Source organism: Malurus melanocephalus, unplaced genomic scaffold, assembly GCF_030028575.1.
Source record: "Malurus melanocephalus ecotype Western Australia unplaced genomic scaffold, MMel_1.1 scaffold_22, whole genome shotgun sequence".
In the NCBI taxonomy this organism is placed as follows: domain Eukaryota; kingdom Metazoa; phylum Chordata; class Aves; order Passeriformes; family Maluridae; genus Malurus; species Malurus melanocephalus.
The window spans coordinates 3,759,050-3,776,513 of record NW_026623254.1 but is presented as its reverse complement, the minus strand read 5'-3'; the positions used below and the strand labels follow the sequence as shown (position 1 = coordinate 3,776,513).

The 17,464-nt window shown below is 47.0% G+C and overlaps 1 protein-coding gene across 3 annotated transcripts; it reads left to right on the top strand.

Moving 5' to 3' along the window:
• Positions 1-196: 196 nt before the first annotated feature.
• Positions 197-17,444, top strand: DDX11 (DEAD/H-box helicase 11). Of its 3 annotated transcripts, XM_057390091.1 has the most exons (26): positions 197-373; positions 463-696; positions 1,181-1,267; positions 2,596-2,753; positions 3,856-3,901; positions 4,439-4,546; positions 5,053-5,140; positions 5,608-5,810; positions 6,378-6,530; positions 6,632-6,678; positions 7,437-7,516; positions 8,662-8,706; positions 8,821-8,888; positions 9,284-9,322; positions 9,787-9,910; positions 10,446-10,580; positions 11,030-11,142; positions 11,492-11,564; positions 11,931-12,034; positions 12,579-12,728; positions 14,604-14,672; positions 14,850-14,950; positions 15,360-15,444; positions 15,989-16,064; positions 16,233-16,387; positions 16,517-17,444. In XM_057390091.1, the coding sequence occupies exons 1-26, from the start codon at positions 212-214 to the stop codon at positions 16,544-16,546; spliced, it is 2,733 nt and encodes a 910-aa protein (XP_057246074.1). In that variant the 5' UTR covers positions 197-211; the 3' UTR covers positions 16,547-17,444. The 3 variants fall into 3 exon arrangements, 2 of the variants coding, with proteins under 2 accessions (XP_057246074.1, XP_057246075.1); XM_057390092.1 differs by lacking the exon at positions 15,989-16,064; XR_008967044.1 differs by lacking the exons at positions 14,850-14,950; positions 15,989-16,064; positions 16,517-17,444 and having other exon boundaries at positions 16,233-16,287.
• Positions 17,445-17,464: the final 20 nt, after the last annotated feature.

Here is a 17,464-nt window from a genome sequence, read left to right as displayed (position 1 = left end):
CCTCTGTAACCCAGTTTTCTCTGCCTGCGTGTGATGGGAGCTGGGGAAGGGCCGTGAGCGCCGGGCGGGTTTGGGAGGGGGTTTGGGAGCGGGTTTGGGAGCGGGTTTGGGAGTTGGGCTGAGAGCGGGCGGAGCGGGGCGAAGCTGCGCTTCCTTCGCGTCACGGGAAGGGGCGGGGGCGGCCGCGGCGCCCGGTTCGAAGCGGGGCGGGATGGACGGAGCGGTGGAAAGCGGGCTGGCGGCGGCGGGCTCTGCACCGGGCCGGTTCCCCTTCCCCTATACCCCGTACCGCATCCAGGAGCAGTTCATGGAGGCGCTGTACGGTGCGCTGGAGGCCGGCCGGGTCGGCATCTTCGAGAGCCCCACGGGGACGGTGAGGCGGCGGGACCGGGTGCGGCGGTGTCCGAGCGGGGCCGCGGCGGCAGCGGCAGCGCTCCTCACCTTGCTGGCTTTCCGTGGCAGGGMAAATCGCTGAGCCTCATCTGCGGGGCGCTGTCGTGGCTCCGGGACTGGGAGGAGAAGCGGCGGCAGGAGGAGGCGCGGCTGCTGGAGCTGGGGGCCGGCGGGAAGGACGGGCCGGGCGGGCCGAGCCCTCAGCAGTCACGGCCCGGCAGCGCCGACACGGCCGSGGAGCCCGACTGGGTCACGGCCTTCGTGCAGAAGAAGGAGGAGCGGGACATGGTGGACAGGCTGAAGGTGGGGAAGTGCTCGTGTGTAGAGAACGGGTGAAATTGCGAAGAAAGGATCGGGAGAGCTGATGTCACTGAGTCACAGAAGGGCTGGGGCTGCAAGGGACCCCTGGAGGACACCCAGAGTTGCCTCACTGCTCCAGCAGAGTCCCTGAAGTGCCAGTATCCAGGCTTTCTAGTATTTCCAGGAAAGGAGGTTCCATCACCTCTCTGGGCAAACTATTCCTGTGTCCTGGGTGATGAGTGGAAAACACGTGAAGCAAATTTGGTGGTGGTGTTTGGTGGTCTTTGCCTGCAGGTTGCCCAGAACGGGAACCTATATTGTATTGAGCAGAGTAACACTCAGTAGGTGAGCACGCCAGGAGAACAGGATGATGTACTGGGAATTTTGCTTCGGTCAATCTTTTTTCTATGCCCAGAGCGTAAGCAGTGATACCAAGGATTGAGGACTAARTACTCTTCATCCTACCTTTACTCTCCCTCTATTGTAGGAAGAGCAGATCAGAAGGAAAAAGCGAGAAGATCRTCTTGAGAAAATTCGCCATAATGTGCAGTTAAAATACGTAGCAAAGAGGAAGGTGAGTTATTCYACRGGGARCAGAATTTTCTGTTTTGGTTATCTKTATATGTGACTTCACACCYRTTTGAGGAGSTCTTTGTCTGAGGTTTCCAAAATTGGTCATCCAAAATTTTTGTTATATTTACYTTTTAAAGTATAGGTGTGAAAAACAATTTGTGCATCAATAATTTCCCATGACAGTGTTTATGTCTGGGCAGAAATGATGTGTGTTCTGATTGTCTTCTGGCCCTCTGCTTTTCTTTTAAAATCTTTAATACATGGAGTGTTTTTTTTTGTTAAGATCTCTGTTTTATGAGCATGTGTGAACACTCTGTACTTCCGGAATAAAAACTATACTGAAGTTCACCAATACATTTTTCTGTCATTTAGGTGTGTGAACTGGCCTCAATACTCTTCGTGCTTTTTGATGATATGAGTCAAACTTCCCAGAAATGTTCAGTTCAGGTCCCCAAATACAGWTATTTATTAGGCTGCCAGGCTATTMATTTCTGGASTASTCCAAGTGCTGTGTAATGTTTTGATTGATTCCTGTCAAAAGGCTATGACAGAAATACTAAAAAATGGCAAATAAAGAACAAAGAAATTGTCTCTTAAAAGAGGGTGAAGAGAATGTGAAATGAGAAGCTTGATGAAAAGCAAGAAAGCAAATGAGAGAAATATTATGGAGATTTGGAAAAGTAACTGATTGATCTTCTCTGTAGAGCTTACTAACTGAATTTTCTGTATAATGCCATGTTAATGAAGTGCTCATTGACATTGGCAGGTACTATTTTCAGATGGAAAATATGAACTTTTCTTTATCCTGACACAGAAATTAATCAGAAAAGTGTTCTTTAACAGTTTAATTGATTTTTTTTTTGTAGAGAGGTAGACCTGTGTTAGYGTAACAGTCACACAACTGGAGAAAAAAACAGCAAGAGAAATCTTGTTCTGAACCAACGGCTGACTTTATCCTAGCTTTGAGTTAAATGTGCACAGAGGGTTTGATTGTGTCCTTAAATATTTGTTAGTTTGAGTTTATTTGCACATTATTTTCTTTCAGGCAGACATCTTTTATAGGCCACTTTATGCAGCTAATACTGGATTACATGAACATTTAATTGAGGGTCTATTAGTTCAGCAGGCCTTTTTCAGAGAGGGTCCTTTATGTTTCCCTTTTATAATGTCCGTGTGGGCAGTTTTTGGTTGTTGGTAACAGCTGCATTCTGTGGGSCTGAACAGCCTCAGCCTTCTGTCAGGGGCTGTGCTGTCTTCTGACCTGTCCCTGCCATAAAACAATCTCCTCTTTCTATATGGGCAATTACTGAACTCTTGTGTTCCTTTCAGAGATGCGAGGAGGATGAGGCAAAGCGCCTTCTTCAGCTCAGCAAGGAGGCTCTTTCACAGGGAGMTGGAGAGGGTGTTCTAGACCAGCTGGATCACAATGAGGAGGAGCTGATTCTTGCTGAATATGAGAGTGATGATGAAAAGAAAGTGGTATCTGGGTAAGGACAGGGACTGAGGGGATTCCATGCTAAAGAAATGTTTTCTGTTTAATTTTTGTCTTGCCCTGATTAAAGAGGTTATGCAGATTTTATTTAAAAGTGTTCCTTACCTTTTCAAACAGTGTAAGGTAGTGGGTTTTATTTAATTGGTTGTTTGGGGGCATTTTATTTTGGTATGTTTTGGTTTTTTAAAGCTTTTGTTAGACTGATCTGAGTGACTTGAAGTACTTTGTGAGAATGCCACACATTTTAAAATGCACTTTCTCCTGCCTTTATTCATGCCCAGTTCCCCAAAGAGTGCCTGTGGCKGCTAAGTGAATGACTTGAGATCAAGTTCCTTGTATTAAAAAAGCAGAATGGAACTCAGGACATCAGAGGAAGCTGTCAGTCCTGCAGATTAGCTCTGGCATCTTTTGATGCTCTGAAGCAGAGATGTTCACATTTCTAAAAACAGAGCTTTGGCATGAAAACTCCATGCACACTTTCCTCTCTYATGCATTTGCTTTATGCAGAAAGCCAGAAGCCACACTTCAGTACAAAAGTCAAATGCCTTTAAAATACAAATTTACTAATTAGTGTCTAGACAGATCCTTCTGCCTTAAAATTTGAAGAACACTTAACTATTTTATTTATACATAGCTTAACAAACTTTAAACTGCCGTTGCCTTTGAGGAGCTCCATGGCAGCTGAATGCTTTCCTGAGGTCTTTCTTTATGCAATAGCTGGAGGGTGGTAAATTGCTTCTAAAGGGAAAGCTTTGCACAAATAAATAAGCTCACCAAAGAATAGTGTAGCTCTGATTAGCTTATGCCTGGGGCTTAGAAACCCATGAATTAAAAGAAAAAAAAAAATCTTGGACTTGCAAAAGGCTCAGCCCAGAAAAGATTTTTCTTTTAAAGAGAAAGGCTTAACTTGATTATGCACACTTAAACTATTCTTTRAAAGTTGATTTTTCTTTTACCACCTGAGTTGAGATCTGAGGYTCTTCTTGAGATGACTTAATCATCTCTCTCGAGACCTCACTGTTGTAGGGGAATATCATTTGATTTTTACTGTCAGTGGTCTGTTGAAAGGAAACTGTTTGAGCTTTCTCATTTCTTAGGCTGGAAGAAGATGATGATGATTTGGAAGAGGAGCATGTGACTAAGGTGAGATGAGGAAGGTAAATAGTGCCACTTCATAAAATGGTGTAGGAGGGAGCAGAATTATGGCTTCCTTGCACCTTTCCAACAATCAGGCAGTACAGAAGGATTTTGGAATTAGCATCCAAAACCTGCCAGGTTTGTTGATAAAGGCAACTAGTTCTGCTGTGCTCATCTCCTTCTGGACTACACTGCCTTCCTAAGCAGTTTGCTGTGCTTGCACTGCTTAATTTTTGCCATGGCTTGCAGTAAAAGCCCACTGCAATAAATAGTTCTTTATTACTCTCCCGTGGACAGTCCCTGTTATAGAGACCTTGGGAAATTAAATGGAAACAAAGGCAAATGCAGAGGAGAAAAGACAGGTGGGGCTTTTGGCCTCAACAGTTGTAACATGGCACTCAAACATGTGCCTGYCCTTGTGTTTTTGGAGTCTTGAGCAAGGTGAGCCTTGTTGAAGTGCTTGGCTCCTTCCTTGCAGGATTGGTCATAGGTAGGGAATTGGYTTCCATGTTCTTGTCTTCCCTTTGTTCTTCTTCACTGCAGATCTACTACTGCAGCCGCACTCACTCCCAGCTGTCCCAGTTTGTGCAYGAGGTGCAGAAAAGTCCTTTTGGCAAAGACACACGTCTGGTCTCCTTGGGATCCAGGCAGGTACGTGGTGGTACTCTCAAGGGACCCAGAGCACGTGGCAAGGAGGTGTGTGGGTCTGGTGCCACAGAAGTCACCTCAGGGACTGACTGAGTCTCCCGTTGAAAAGCTAAAGCAGGCATGGGTCACAACACAGGTCTGTGTGATGGACATTTTTCTGTGAACTCTGTTTTGGTCATTTACCCTTTGATGTAAATGCAAGAATCTGTTTTACCTTTTCTAGTATGGAGTATTGCAGATGTCCAGGTCACTGAGAAGGTGCTCCTCTTGGCAGCATTTTTTAGAAGCTGTTGTTTAGAAGCAGTGAGCCCTCTTTTTCTCGTTTTTTTTCTCCTAAGTTTCTGGGTTTGAGCATGTTTGTAGCAGTTAATATGTGCAATRTCTGACTGGTAGACTTTTCCTTTTTGCAATCTGTCCTGAGATTTCTTTAAAGAAATCTCTTATTTTACAGCAGAGGACACTCAGTTCTGAATTGACCCCCTTGCTCTTCCTCTCTTTGCACATGCCAGAACCTGTGTGTGAATGAAGAGGTGCGACGTCTGGGTGCTCTGCAGCTCATCAATGACCGCTGCATGGAGATGCAGAAGAACAAACATGGTAAGAATGCTCCCAGCTTTATCAGGAATTGCTTCCCCAGGCTGTTGTGAGAGTGTGGAGACAGTGTGCACTGCCAGTCAGGTCTAGCAAGAGTGGTAAGAGCTTGGAATTGACAGGTTGGAGGAACAGGAATCCTTGGCACTTTTACTTTTCTTGATCTTCAGGCTAGACAGATTGGGGTGGATTTTCTGAGTGTCTTAAGTTGGTCAGGACTTCTGCACTGGAAAGACACTTGTGTTTTTTAACTCAGAAGTGTTGGAAGTGTTGGAAGATGTCACATGCTGAATCTAACTGGCAAGAGTAGTGTCCACTGTGGAGGTTGAAATGTTACTTCTGAATAATTTTTAAATAGGTRATAGGTCAGGAATACACATGACAGTGCTTTGAAATCCATGAGGTTCTGCAGACTGGTTGTTCTAGGCTGTTGTGTGTGTTGCTCACAGCTTTCTTTTGATTTCTGCCATTAGAAAAGAAGAGTGATGAGGAGAATGAGGGGAAGAAGAGACGCGTGAGTCGCGCTGTGTGCCCGTTTTATTCCTATGAGCAAATGCAGTTTCTCCGTGATGAAGTTCTAGTGGAAGTGAARGATATTGAGCAGTTGGTGTCCCTGGGAAGGGAGACCAAAGCCTGCCCATATTATGGGAGTCGATTCGCCATCCCTGCCGCTCAGGTAAGGTGTAAACAGTTTTAGTGGAATCAGTGCCAGGCTCTCCAAGAATTTGACTGATTGCTTCCTCCAGTACTGTGTCTTAATACTGGGGGACTCTAAACAGGCTGTGTTCCTGTCAGCTGTAGTTTTGCTCAGAAGGCAAAGGAAATTGAAAATTGCCTTCAGAAGTTCTTAGGGGTGTTGTGAATATGTCTCAGTATTTTGAAATACTTGAAAGGTTCAGTAAATGTGAGGCAGCACTGACACGCTGTACCCTTAGCTCTTACACCACTCTTCTTCCTGTCTGGATTCTCTCTGAGCCCATGATTTCAGTGCTCTAAAGGAGATTTGGAAGGTAACCTGAACCCATATGCAATTGTAGCATAATAATTTCAGCTTACATGCCAGTACCCCTCTCCAGCATGGGCTCCTGTTTTTTTCTCCTTCATTTCCCATAATAAGAGTAAGTCACTTGGCTGAATTCTGCAAGGTGTTCTGATATGGGCTGTGATATCAGAGTGACTGGAGAGTGCCATAAGTTTGTAAGGATGAGAGCTGGAATCAGGGCAGTGTGTGCTTCTCCTGTAGCTGGTGGTGCTGCCCTATCAGATGCTTTTGCATGAGCCTACCAGGAACGCTGCTGGGATCAAGCTGAAGGACCAGGTTGTGATCATTGACGAGGCCCACAACCTCATAGACACCATCACCTGCATCCACAGTGCCGAGGTCAGCGGTTCTCAGGTGAGTCTCAGCCTGGCCTAGGAGAGCTGTGGGAGCTCTGCTTCCAGCAGAGTGACCTTTCTTGTCTCCTTTGTAACAGCAGCTTCTTTTTGTTTGTGCAGCTGTGCTGTGCCCACTCCCAGCTGTCGCAGTACATGGAGCGATACAGGTGAGGATTTCAGGGGAAAACAGCAGGCTCTGTGGATGCCACAGCTTGCCTCCTGGCTGCAGGGTCTTTCTTGCTTTTACCCAGTGGAAAGTTCCTGCATTAAGAGTTCTGCAGATGAAAAGACACTGGCTTCATTATCTCTGTCTAGATCCTTCTAAGTCAGACTCCTGGGGCTGGTATTAAGCAGCGAGAAGGGGATACCCTGAGGATTCTGTTTTTCCATTATACACTCAGTTCCTTTCCCAATATTTCTCTAATCACTTCTACTTTGTGATGCAGAGTTTCAAAAGATTCAGTCTTTCATGTCTTTCCTGGACCTTAGTCTTTCATGTGCTGACTGGCATTATGGTRGAGGAAGGAAGCTCTGAGGAGGAAGCTGTATGTGGGTTTTGGCTCTGCATCCTGCCATCCCTGCAGTGGTTAATTGTGCTCCAWGCTAATAACTCTGAATTTGTGGAGCATTATTGCAACAGGGACTTGAGGCATCACTATCATTGTAATAAACTATAATTAATATGCAAGGAGAAGTGCAGTGATAGGAAGAGTGGGCAGAGCATGGATAAGTGCTTTGGGATGACCTTGGGCAGGATATCCAGAAGACTCTGCCCTGTCACAAATATGAAGAGWGAGCCTGGAAGAAACCTTAGTTCCYGTCTCTCCAAAATGAAGAAGAGGTCATGTACTTGTTTTTGCAGCTCAGCTGCTTGTGTTAGTCCCTGAAGATGTTTTGGGGCTTGAATGTGTCTTGTTTTTCATAGGAAACGTTTGAAGGCAAAGAACTTGATGTACATYAAGCAGATCCTGTATTTACTGGAGCGGTTTGTGGCCATGCTGGGAGGTAAGCAAACCTCTCCTATCTCCAGGGATGCTGACRGACTTTGAGCTAGTTAATGCTCCTTCAAGACACTGTCCCCCTTCCCTCCCTGCAAAGACTGCAGGGAAGTGTTGCTCATGCATAGGTTCAGATGCCAATAATTTTATTTCTCAGGCTGGTTTGTACGTGGGGAAGTTGACTGTCAAGTAGACACTTGAAMCCTTCTCTTTGTTCTACTAGCTGAGGGGCAGCAGATGACCTTGTAAGTTGGTAGAGGCAGTTTCCTTCTCTTGCTGTATGGTTTTCAGATCTGATTGGAGTGGGGATGATATAGGATGCTACGTGAGGAATACAGTAGATGTGTAACAGGGTAGCACAAGAACTGCATGAAATAAATCTCTAGGTCATCTGGTAGCAAGGCCTCTGTGTGTGTCAGCGTGCATCTGCAGAATGAATCTTTCTTGATTGTGCCTTTCTTTTGTGAGAAAATATTCTGCTTGGATTTCAGATACATGGGAATTTGCAGGGCTCCTTTTCTTCAGTGATCTGTTTGCTAGACCTTAGTGTGTCTTGAGGAGAGCATGTCCTAAGTTCATAAAGAATTTCTTCCATGCCCAGGGGAAATGCAGCCCTTTGGGGCAGGGGCTGCAGAAGTGGGATGTGAGGTGGGTGTTAAACACTAGGACGTAGAATGCAGTGAGTGGCACCAATTAATCCCRTTCTGGCTGTCAGGATCTGGGCATGTAGGTGTCCTTAGGTTTTTCCCTTCTTCCCAGTTGCCTGCCAGCCTCTGTGCTTTCCAGCTCCCTGCTGCTGCCTTGAGGAGGGGCAAGGGATGCACTGCAGTCCCTGTCCCTTGCAATGTGCAGCATGGTGACCACACAGTGTATGAGCATTCCTGATCATCTCCCCCACCTGCTGCTTCCTGCCATGCAAGGAATGTGTTCCTTAGGTTGCAGCAGCACATTTGTCCTACATTGTAGGGCTATTCTGCAGGGCAAATTAAATCTGATTGGGAGCTGATGTTTTGTCTGTGTAGCTATGCTTTGCAGATGTGTAGTTATTCCTTGTTTTTTTTGTGTGCTGTACCTATCAAGCTCAGTCTTYAGCTTCTTGCTTAATTTTGAGATGGATTCTAACCTTCCATGAATTGGTTTCATGYTTTCCAGGTAATGTGAACCAGAATCCTGGATGTCAGGCAGTTTCCCAAACAGGTAAGGCTGGAGTGAATTCCTTCAGCTAYCAATCAGTGATACGGGTGTGGGCAGTAAGGGGTGAAGGCCCAGCAGCTAATAATTTCTTTTCCCCTTTTCCCTCTTTTCTTTCAGGGACAGTGCTGAAATCCATCAATGATTTTCTATTTCAGAGCCAGATTGACAATATCAACCTCTTCAAGGTAATGCAAAAGTTTTCTGTTGGGGCACAGGAGGTGGTGGCTTATTTGAGGTTATTTGGAGTGTGTGTGAGAGATGGAAGTAGAGCCAAGGCCCACGTGGCAGAATCTGCTTTCTGTTAAAAACTACATTATAAGGCCTGTGGATGCAGAAATTTTACTACTCCAGTAACCTCACTCCCCCTTGAATCTCCAAACACAGCACCTTAAAACACAGCGTGTTTCCACTCTGGAATGCCCTTGTAATAAACTCTTGTCCTGCAGGCAGTGCCCACAAAGAGCTGTGCACCTCTCCCTGAAAGCACAGCAAGTGACTGGCCTGCTGGACAGGGATCAAGGACAGCAGGATGGGAGAAAGGTGCTGAGTGCTGCTTCATTTTGCTGCCTTCCTCCAACAGGTTCAGCGGTACTGTGAGAAGAGCCTGATCAGCAGGAAGGTACTTGCCCTGCGGTTTCATGCAGTGTTCCAGTGCTGTTTTACACCTGGAGTTTGAAATGGAAGATGCAGCAGCTGGGGTTGGAGTTTGTCTTCTCCACCCTGCTCTGCAAACAAAATGGTTCCTGTTAAAAGCTCTATATGGGCATATTAACTTTTGCTAGTCCAAAAGAGAAGCTTACGATGTGGTTTACCGTGGCATTCCGGTGGGTGCCCATTCTGTGCTGCTTGGCCTCAAGTCTGCCATTGAAATAGRCTGCATTGCACTGGAAGAACAAATATCAGAGATTTGTTTTGCTTTTGGTTYAGTGAGTGGAGGAAAGGGAGTGGGAGCCGATACATTCTGATTGGGYTGCTTTGTGAACATCTGCTAAGGGACTGTATCTGTGGCAGGCCAGCAARCCTGCCTTTATCTTGTGATTCCTGCTGGTGGTAGTCTTATTCTTTCTGGCTTTTGCTTGGCAGCTTTTTGGGTTTGTGGAGCGATATGGAGGCTCTGCCTCAGCTGTGAAGACTAACAAGGAGAACCAGAAGCTGTCTGGTTTGCAGAACTTCCTTCTGACCCTTCAGCAGGGATCTGAGAAAGAGGGTGAGTTCAGGCATCCTCTGCTTGTGCATCTGTGGGCAGAGTGAGGATGTGGAACCTGCATCTGTCTGCTTGAGGGAAGGGGAGAGGGACATTTGCAGAATTAGAGACTGAAGAAAATGTCCTGCATTGGTGTTTTTTAACACTGACCTAGGCAACTGTACATTGCATTAGTGGGGTCCCTTTTGAGCTTAATGATATAATTCCATGTTCACACCACATGCATTCAAGCTTTGCACTGCTGTGACCTGCTTRCTCTGGCACCTGAGCTACTACGTGTAGTGGCTCTGGGACCTGAGCTACTACATGTAGTAGTTCTGGTTAGTGGTGTCATCTACAAAAAACCGGTCTTTATTTTCTTTTCTTTTTGGTTTAGCAATGAGGCATAATTTGTGTTTTCCCCTTTATTTTGTTTTTGTTCTCTGCCTGCATATGTAGGCCAGGTATTGTGTTCCTGTAGTGCTTATTTTGTGCTTAGCCCCTGCCTTTACAAGTGTGGCCTAAGCTGCCTGCCTGTCCTTTCCTTTTTGGGCCTCAGGTACCCCCCAGAGCCCTCCTGTGGARGCTGAGCGTGACCAGCTCCGAGCTGCCTCTCCTCTGATGCAGATTGAAGGATTTCTCTCAGCCCTCACAAATGCAAACCAAGATGGCAGAGTCATCCTCAACAGGCAAGGTACTCTGAAGGGTGAGCTGGGGGGAGGTGGCATAAATCAGTCACAAACAGGGTGCTTCACTGGCAATGAAGAAGGAGATCTGGAGCCTGTGGGGAGCCTACAGCAGCATTTCTGTGCTGTGATGTAAGCTGGCAGGCTTGGTCTGTCCGAGGGTGCTTGTGACCCGAAGGGAATTCTTAGCCAAGGGCACAGAGGCCAGGGTTTGCAGAGGTCTGCTCCTGCTCTGATGTCAGTTTTTGTCCTGCAATTTACTGTGCCTGTTKTACAGCTCCAGGGAGATTAGGAAGCAGAAGGTAACTTCCAGGTGGTGCTTCTGACAGCGTTGAATAGCAAGTCTTTGCTTTGAGAGATGGKGACCTGCCTGAGTGCTGAGGGCGGGAGGGAGAACCTCTCATAACCCTGAGTGTGTCACAGCCAGCTCCTGATGCTGTCTCTCTCCTTTTCCCAGGCACAGTTGGTCAGAGCAGCCTCAAATTCCTCTTGCTGAATCCAGCTGTCCACTTTGCCAAAGTTGTGCAAGAATGCCGTGCTGTTATCATTGCTGGAGGCACCATGCAGCCGGTGAGGGAAAAAGGCGCTGTGCTGGGGTCTCAGGAGGTCGCTGCTGCTCTCTGCAAGCCGGGGTGGAACGAGAGCAGCCAGGCTGAGCTCGTGGCAGGTTGGAACTAACACAGGGAGCAGTCGGAGGACTTTGTGATGCCATCCGTCCTTGTGCAGGGCCAGAGAGCCCGCAGGGACCGTGCCGCGGGGTCTTTGAGGACAATCAGCGCCKCTGTCTGCGGGCAGAGGGCGCTGCCGCTCCTCCGTCGGGCCGGGCTGGGGCTGCCCTTGACCGGCCGTGCTGGTGGCAGCTCTTGGATCGTGTTTTGGGACACCGGTACTTCACCTGTCTTTGTTTGGTGGTTCCTAGGTGGCTGATTTCCGAGAGCAGCTGCTGTGCTGTGCTGGCGTGGACCCTGCCCGTGTGGTGGAGTTCTCCTGTGGTGAGTGTGCCGGGCTGGCAGGGAGGGCTCAGCAGCTGCAAGAGCTGCAGCATGCCTTTGGAATGGTTTTGTCAGCACTTTAGGCAGTATGGCATCTTTCCTAGAAATCAGAGCAACGAAGGGGTATGAGTTCCCTTTCACTCTGAGCTTKCCCTGTGGCCTTGACTGGTGTTGGCAGGCAGTGTGCTGTGCCTTCTTGCCAGGGGCTCAGGGGAGGCAGTTTGGAGCAGCTGAGTGACTTAGGCACTTTGGCTTAGCCAGGCAAATGTTTGCCTCTGTCACTAGAATGCAGCTAAAGTTCTTCAGCTCGTGGGGTTTGTGCCAACAGCAGTGAGGTTGACTCTCACTACTTATTTTTGTCTTCAGGACATGTGATTCCTCCAGAAAACATTTTACCCATCATCCTCTGCAGCGGTCCTTCCAACCAGCAGCTGGAATTCACCTACCAGACCAGAGACCTGCCCCAGATGGTCAGTTTGTTCTTGGTTCCCTTCCTTGGGATCTCTGTTTTGCTTCACATGCTTTTGTKTCACAGGAGGGTACACTGCCTGCTTGAGAGGTGAGCTGACCAAAAGCCATGGCAAGGGAARTCCCAAACCACAGGGGCAACCACAGATGTTGTGGCTCTTCCTGTGGCAGGCCAGGAAGCACCCAAGGCCAGACACTCGGTCRGCTCTGCCCCTGCTGAATCTCTACCAGATGTGCTAACCAGCTCTCAACATCTGTTCTAGCGGGACAGCTTCATCCACTGAGGCAAACCCTCCTTTTCTGAATGACCACCTGCTCTACAGAGTTACAGAAACCCTGGGCTAGGGAAGAGGGCCAAGCACTGAAGAGCTTTTTAGAGGTGTCCAGGTGCCCTAGAGAATTCTCACAGACCTGGCCTATTTCCCACATTTTGTCCTCCCCTAAGGCATGTCATAAGGAAGGTGTGATCCTGGGATTGAGCAGAGAATTGGAGCAGCATTAGCTGGAGCTCCTGTCAGCTGCAATATGCTCTGATCTCTCCTGCAGATGGATGAGACAGGTCGAATCCTGTGCAATCTGTGCAATGTGGTCCCCGGAGGTGTGGTGTGCTTCTTCCCCTCCTATGAATATGAGAAGCAGGTGTACGGACACTGGGAGAARACAGGACTGCTCTCCCGCCTGGCAGCCAAGAAGAAGGTGAGTTGCTACTTTCCATGGAGGTGTCAAAACCCAAACAATTCCATAGGCACTGCAGGGCTCTCTCCAAGCTGTTCTYAGTCTGCACAGCAGAGCAGAGCGGATGTTTATCCAACTAATCCCTGCAGTAACAAAGAAATGATCCTTCCTGGATGGCTGAGCACTGAGCTGGGATCTAAATGAGATTGATTGCAGCTATACATGGTTGAAGTGTACAGTCTGTGTAGTGGCCACGGTGGGGAGACAGTGTTTGCTTTCCATAACCAGCAGGCTTGTTCTGTGTGGCTGGGGGGGCTGATGAGGTTGAGCTTCTCCAGGGAATGTGTTTTCCYCAGGCTCATCTGTGTGTCCCTTGAGCACAGACCAGCACAGCCAGGGGCTGGGCAGAGTGAGACAACACTGCAGTTCGAAAGACAAATGGTGTTTTGCTTTCTGCTAGAAGTAGGGATGGGAACTGGAAGACYAGCAGTGGTGACTCCTGTTGAAGGAGTGATGAGAAACATTAAGTAGGGAGATCACTGCAAATATAAAATCTTTGCAATGACTCTCACAGGTATTTGAAAGCTGGGTATTGAAAGTCAGGCAGTTCAGGGTGTGGTGCAAGGATCTTGGATCACATGTCAAGGAAAATTGTCTATATCCTGGGCTGTGTCTTCTGTTGGCCAAAAGCTAAATAATTTACCACAGTCCCAGATACTTTACAGCCTTGGTGCTGGGATTCTGGCACATGGGGCAGCCTGTAGGTTTCTGGATGGAGGCATTATGCTTCATCTTCTCTGTGTGTTTGTGGACTTACTACTCTTAGTGCCTTTCAGGTGTTCCTGTCAGGGTCCCAGTGATCTGCCTGGTTCCTCCATGGCTTTGGATCACAATCAYACAATTTGTTCTACCTTTCAACTCCAATTTGTTCTTGTTTGGCCTTTGCAGTCTCCAGCAAATTGGATATGCGTTAGCAAGGCAATTGGGTATAAGTGCAGCAAGTGTGACTTTGAACTGCCCACACACAAGATCAGATCTTAGCAGGAGAAAGTTCAAGGCTTTCCTGAGTTTGCTGYGGTGAGATCATGCTGAGGTTATATATAAATTATAAAGGGAAAGTTAATTTAAATCAGAACTTTTTTTTTACTATTCAATAAGTTAGTTTTGACTTATATTTTGCACTTGCTAGTTATTTTTCTACTGAAAAACTGATCTTCACTGGTAAAATCYGAAAATACTTCTTGCTAACCAAAAGAAAACACAATTTTTTACTGTCACAGAGAAGATAGATGTTGGACCTCTTCTTTAGTAGGAAAATAACTTGTGTTTTAGRCCAAGGTGCAGCATCTATAAAAATKYAGCKTAATTAACTGCAGAGGTTTTCAGTARCTAATTAGGTGTGCTAGAATAACATAAAGAAATATTACTTTTTAATGCTTTGCATGAAAAGCTTATTTATTCAGTGGGCAAGGGGAGCCATTACTTGGAATTAATTGATGATTCAAACTGATTGGTCCTGTCCCTGTCCTCCAAGATCTTGCAGCTGTAGCATTCTGACCCCAGAGAATCTTGATTCATAGGTGCAAGAAGTGCACTTTGCTTCTCTGCCTCTCTTAGTTGACTTGTATCTGCTTGCAGTATTGAGGAAGTCTGCCAAAGCTGAAAGGGAATTTTGGAGGGGCAGGAGCAGCTGCTGCTCCATTCAGAGCTCAGCCAAAAAGGGCTGTGGTGCATTTTCAGRGTGGAGGGAAAGGTACTGGTTAAGTTGGTTTTTCAGCCAAGTTTCCCTTCCGTGACCATAGTTCCATATGCTGTTAATGGCATGGGAGTAAAATTATTTGCTTTCTTTAAACTGTTTGCTTCCTCTTGCTGCAACTGATGAACTGTGCCTGACAGATCTTTCAGGAGCCTAAGAAAGCCAACCAGGTGGAGCAGGTGCTGGTGGAATATGCCAAGTGCATAAAGGTAAGYTGAGCAGGCAGGCTGGTGGGAGTGTGGCAGCCCAGCTGGTATGGGAATGCTGCTAAAGGGGGCACTGCAGCTTTTAACAAGGAAAGAGGGCTCTAGCTTAAGTGTGGGGGTGTTTCTAAAGCACAGAAATCTTCCCTGCTCTGGTTTAAGTTGCTGGTCCCTCTCCTGCAGCRCTGCAGCCAGACAGGAGGACAGATGACAGGGGCCCTGCTGTTTTCTGTAGTTGGAGGCAAAATGAGTGAAGGGATCAATTTCTCCGATGACCTGGGAAGGTAAGGTGACTGCTGCTTGGAAGGCCAGCTCTGGTGTGTGCTGTAGTGACTCSCTGCAGGATGAACACATCAATACTCGCATAGATACAAAATCCTGGGGAATGTGTGACTTAGCTGATGCTTAAAGCAACAGGAGGGTCTGCTGGGTGGTGTAAAACCCTCCTSCCCAGACCACTTTTCCCGTGAATAATGCAGTTAGGCTTGCTGTGCTAGATAATCCCTTGTTCTGGCACCCTGAATCCCTCTGCAGCTCTGTTCAGAACGTGCTTGTCACACTGCTGTGCTTTATTGCTGCCTTCGGTTTGCAGGGCTGGCTGTCTTTCAGGGGTGCAGTGACCTCTAATTTATCAGTCTATTGGCAAAGTGCTCTAGGATGAGACATTAAGAATAATGCAGTCCTCCCTTGCAGGTGTGTGATTATGGTGGGAATGCCTTACCCTAACATTAAATCTCCAGAGCTCCAGGAAAAAATGACTTGGCTTGACAAAACAATGGTAAGAGGCACTTACACCTCTGTTTCTTTCACTTCTGCTTCACAGCACATGAGTCCCAGAGCTGCCTTTGAAGGTTTTATTTTCCTTGACTTGCTTTCATTTCCCAGACTGTTACTGAGAGCACAGCCTTCTCCAGCCTGCTCTGAGCAGGTGGCCCTAAACACAGGGAGAGAAATGCCAGCAGGGCTCACTGGGAACTCTGAGTTCCAAGGGGGACAAGGACCCTTCAACCCAAAGGAAGGTGGCAGGGTGGTAGAAGCTGCTTGCCAGGATCATTTGTCTTTTCTTACTGTTCATGGGAGGTGCTGTTCCTGGGGGCAAGATTTCTGCCTTCAAAGGAACCTTGGGCTGGCCCTTTGTAAATGCTCAACACAATTTTCTTACTGCAGCCTTTCTTCTTTTCCTCCTTACTCTCAGCTTGGGGTCTGCCTGGCSACCCGCTTACTCTGCAGGGGTAAAAGTATTTACCTCACTTAGTCATTAAGACTGCCCAATTTGATTTCCATCTGCCTCGTGTTCAGACTTACCTATTTCTCCTTTTCAGCCCAGAGCTGCTGGCCAGGCACCGAGCAGAGTGCTGATTGAAAACCTGTGCATGAAGGCAGTAAACCAGTCGATAGGTAATTCATCCTTCCTTGGACAGGCTGGGGATATCAAATGCACCAAAGGAGGAGGGTAGGAAAGAGGCTGCATTACCCATCAGTCTAAGTACAGATGATGGGAACATGAGTTCCCCTGTCTGAGAACAAACACTTGACTAGGCCATTTTTTGTTTTTGTTCTCTACAGGCAGAGCCATTCGCCACCAGAAGGACTTTGCAAGCATCCTGCTCCTGGAYCACAGGTACGCACGGCCTGCCATCTTTAACAAACTGCCCCAGTGGATCAGGGAGAGGACCCAGGTGAAAGCTGCCTTTGGATCAGCATTTGCTGAGTTAAGAAAGGTCAGAAGTTGTACATTATGTCCTGCTATCAAAACTGGTCCCCATTGTGCTGGTCCCCATCTGGACCTTTCTCAAGCTTTCCCTTTASAGTAAGGTCAAGGACAAACTGCCTGGTTTTTGTGTTGCCAGTTCCATCGAGGGAAGTTGGATGCTCTTTGATGTGGACCAGAGCACAGATGGTATTCAGCTCTGTGAGTTACACCTGTGAAGAATGGGTAAAGTAACAAAAGTTGCTGCTTTTTTGTACCATGGACTTYGTAAACTCTCAGCCTTCTGCCTCCTTTGTGGATGTTTGCTGTTCAGTATTTCAGTGTTATGATGGTGAGACAGCCTTCAGGACCACAGCCAGGAGGGAAATTGGTTGTAGGTCTGAGGCAGGTGAAGGGAGTAGCAGCAGGCACCTATTTGTTTACAGCTGATAAGGTTTTATTTAAATTGATTAAATACTTTCAATGAAAACACTTTAAATATGGTATTATTTAAGTACTCTTAAGTATGGGGAGTAATTATTTTGACTGAATACATCTGATTTTTCCCATCAATCACCAACTGTAGGAGGCCTGACTGACCACTGCCAACATTGAGTTTTTTACAGGAATTATAAACTAGCAGGCCACTAATTTATGTCACGTTGGAATAACACGGAGTGGTAAGATGGAGCAGCTATGGGTAACATTTCTTATTCCCTTCTTTCTACTGTGCTTGAAGGAACCAGGAGATGGAGGCAGTTCATTCTTTCAAGGGGAATAAAGCTATGGCCACAATACAGCACTTGTCCCTTGATTATGCTTAAGCACTGCTTAAGGACTGCTCTGCTCCTTTTACCCCCTAAGTTTTTGAATTCACAGTAACTTCCTTAGTTTATCTTCCTTGGGTTCTTTCCAGGGTTATGGGTCAGTGCTGGAGGGCAGCAGTCAAACCAGGGACAGCTACATAATCCCACAGCTGTTCCCAGMTACTTCTGTCACCCTGAGCAAGTCTCATCCCAGGAGCTTTGTTTGCCTCTTTTCCAGTTTCAGCAGCTGGATGCCACCTCTCCAGGCTCTTCATAAGGAAGAAAGTACTTGCAGCACAGAG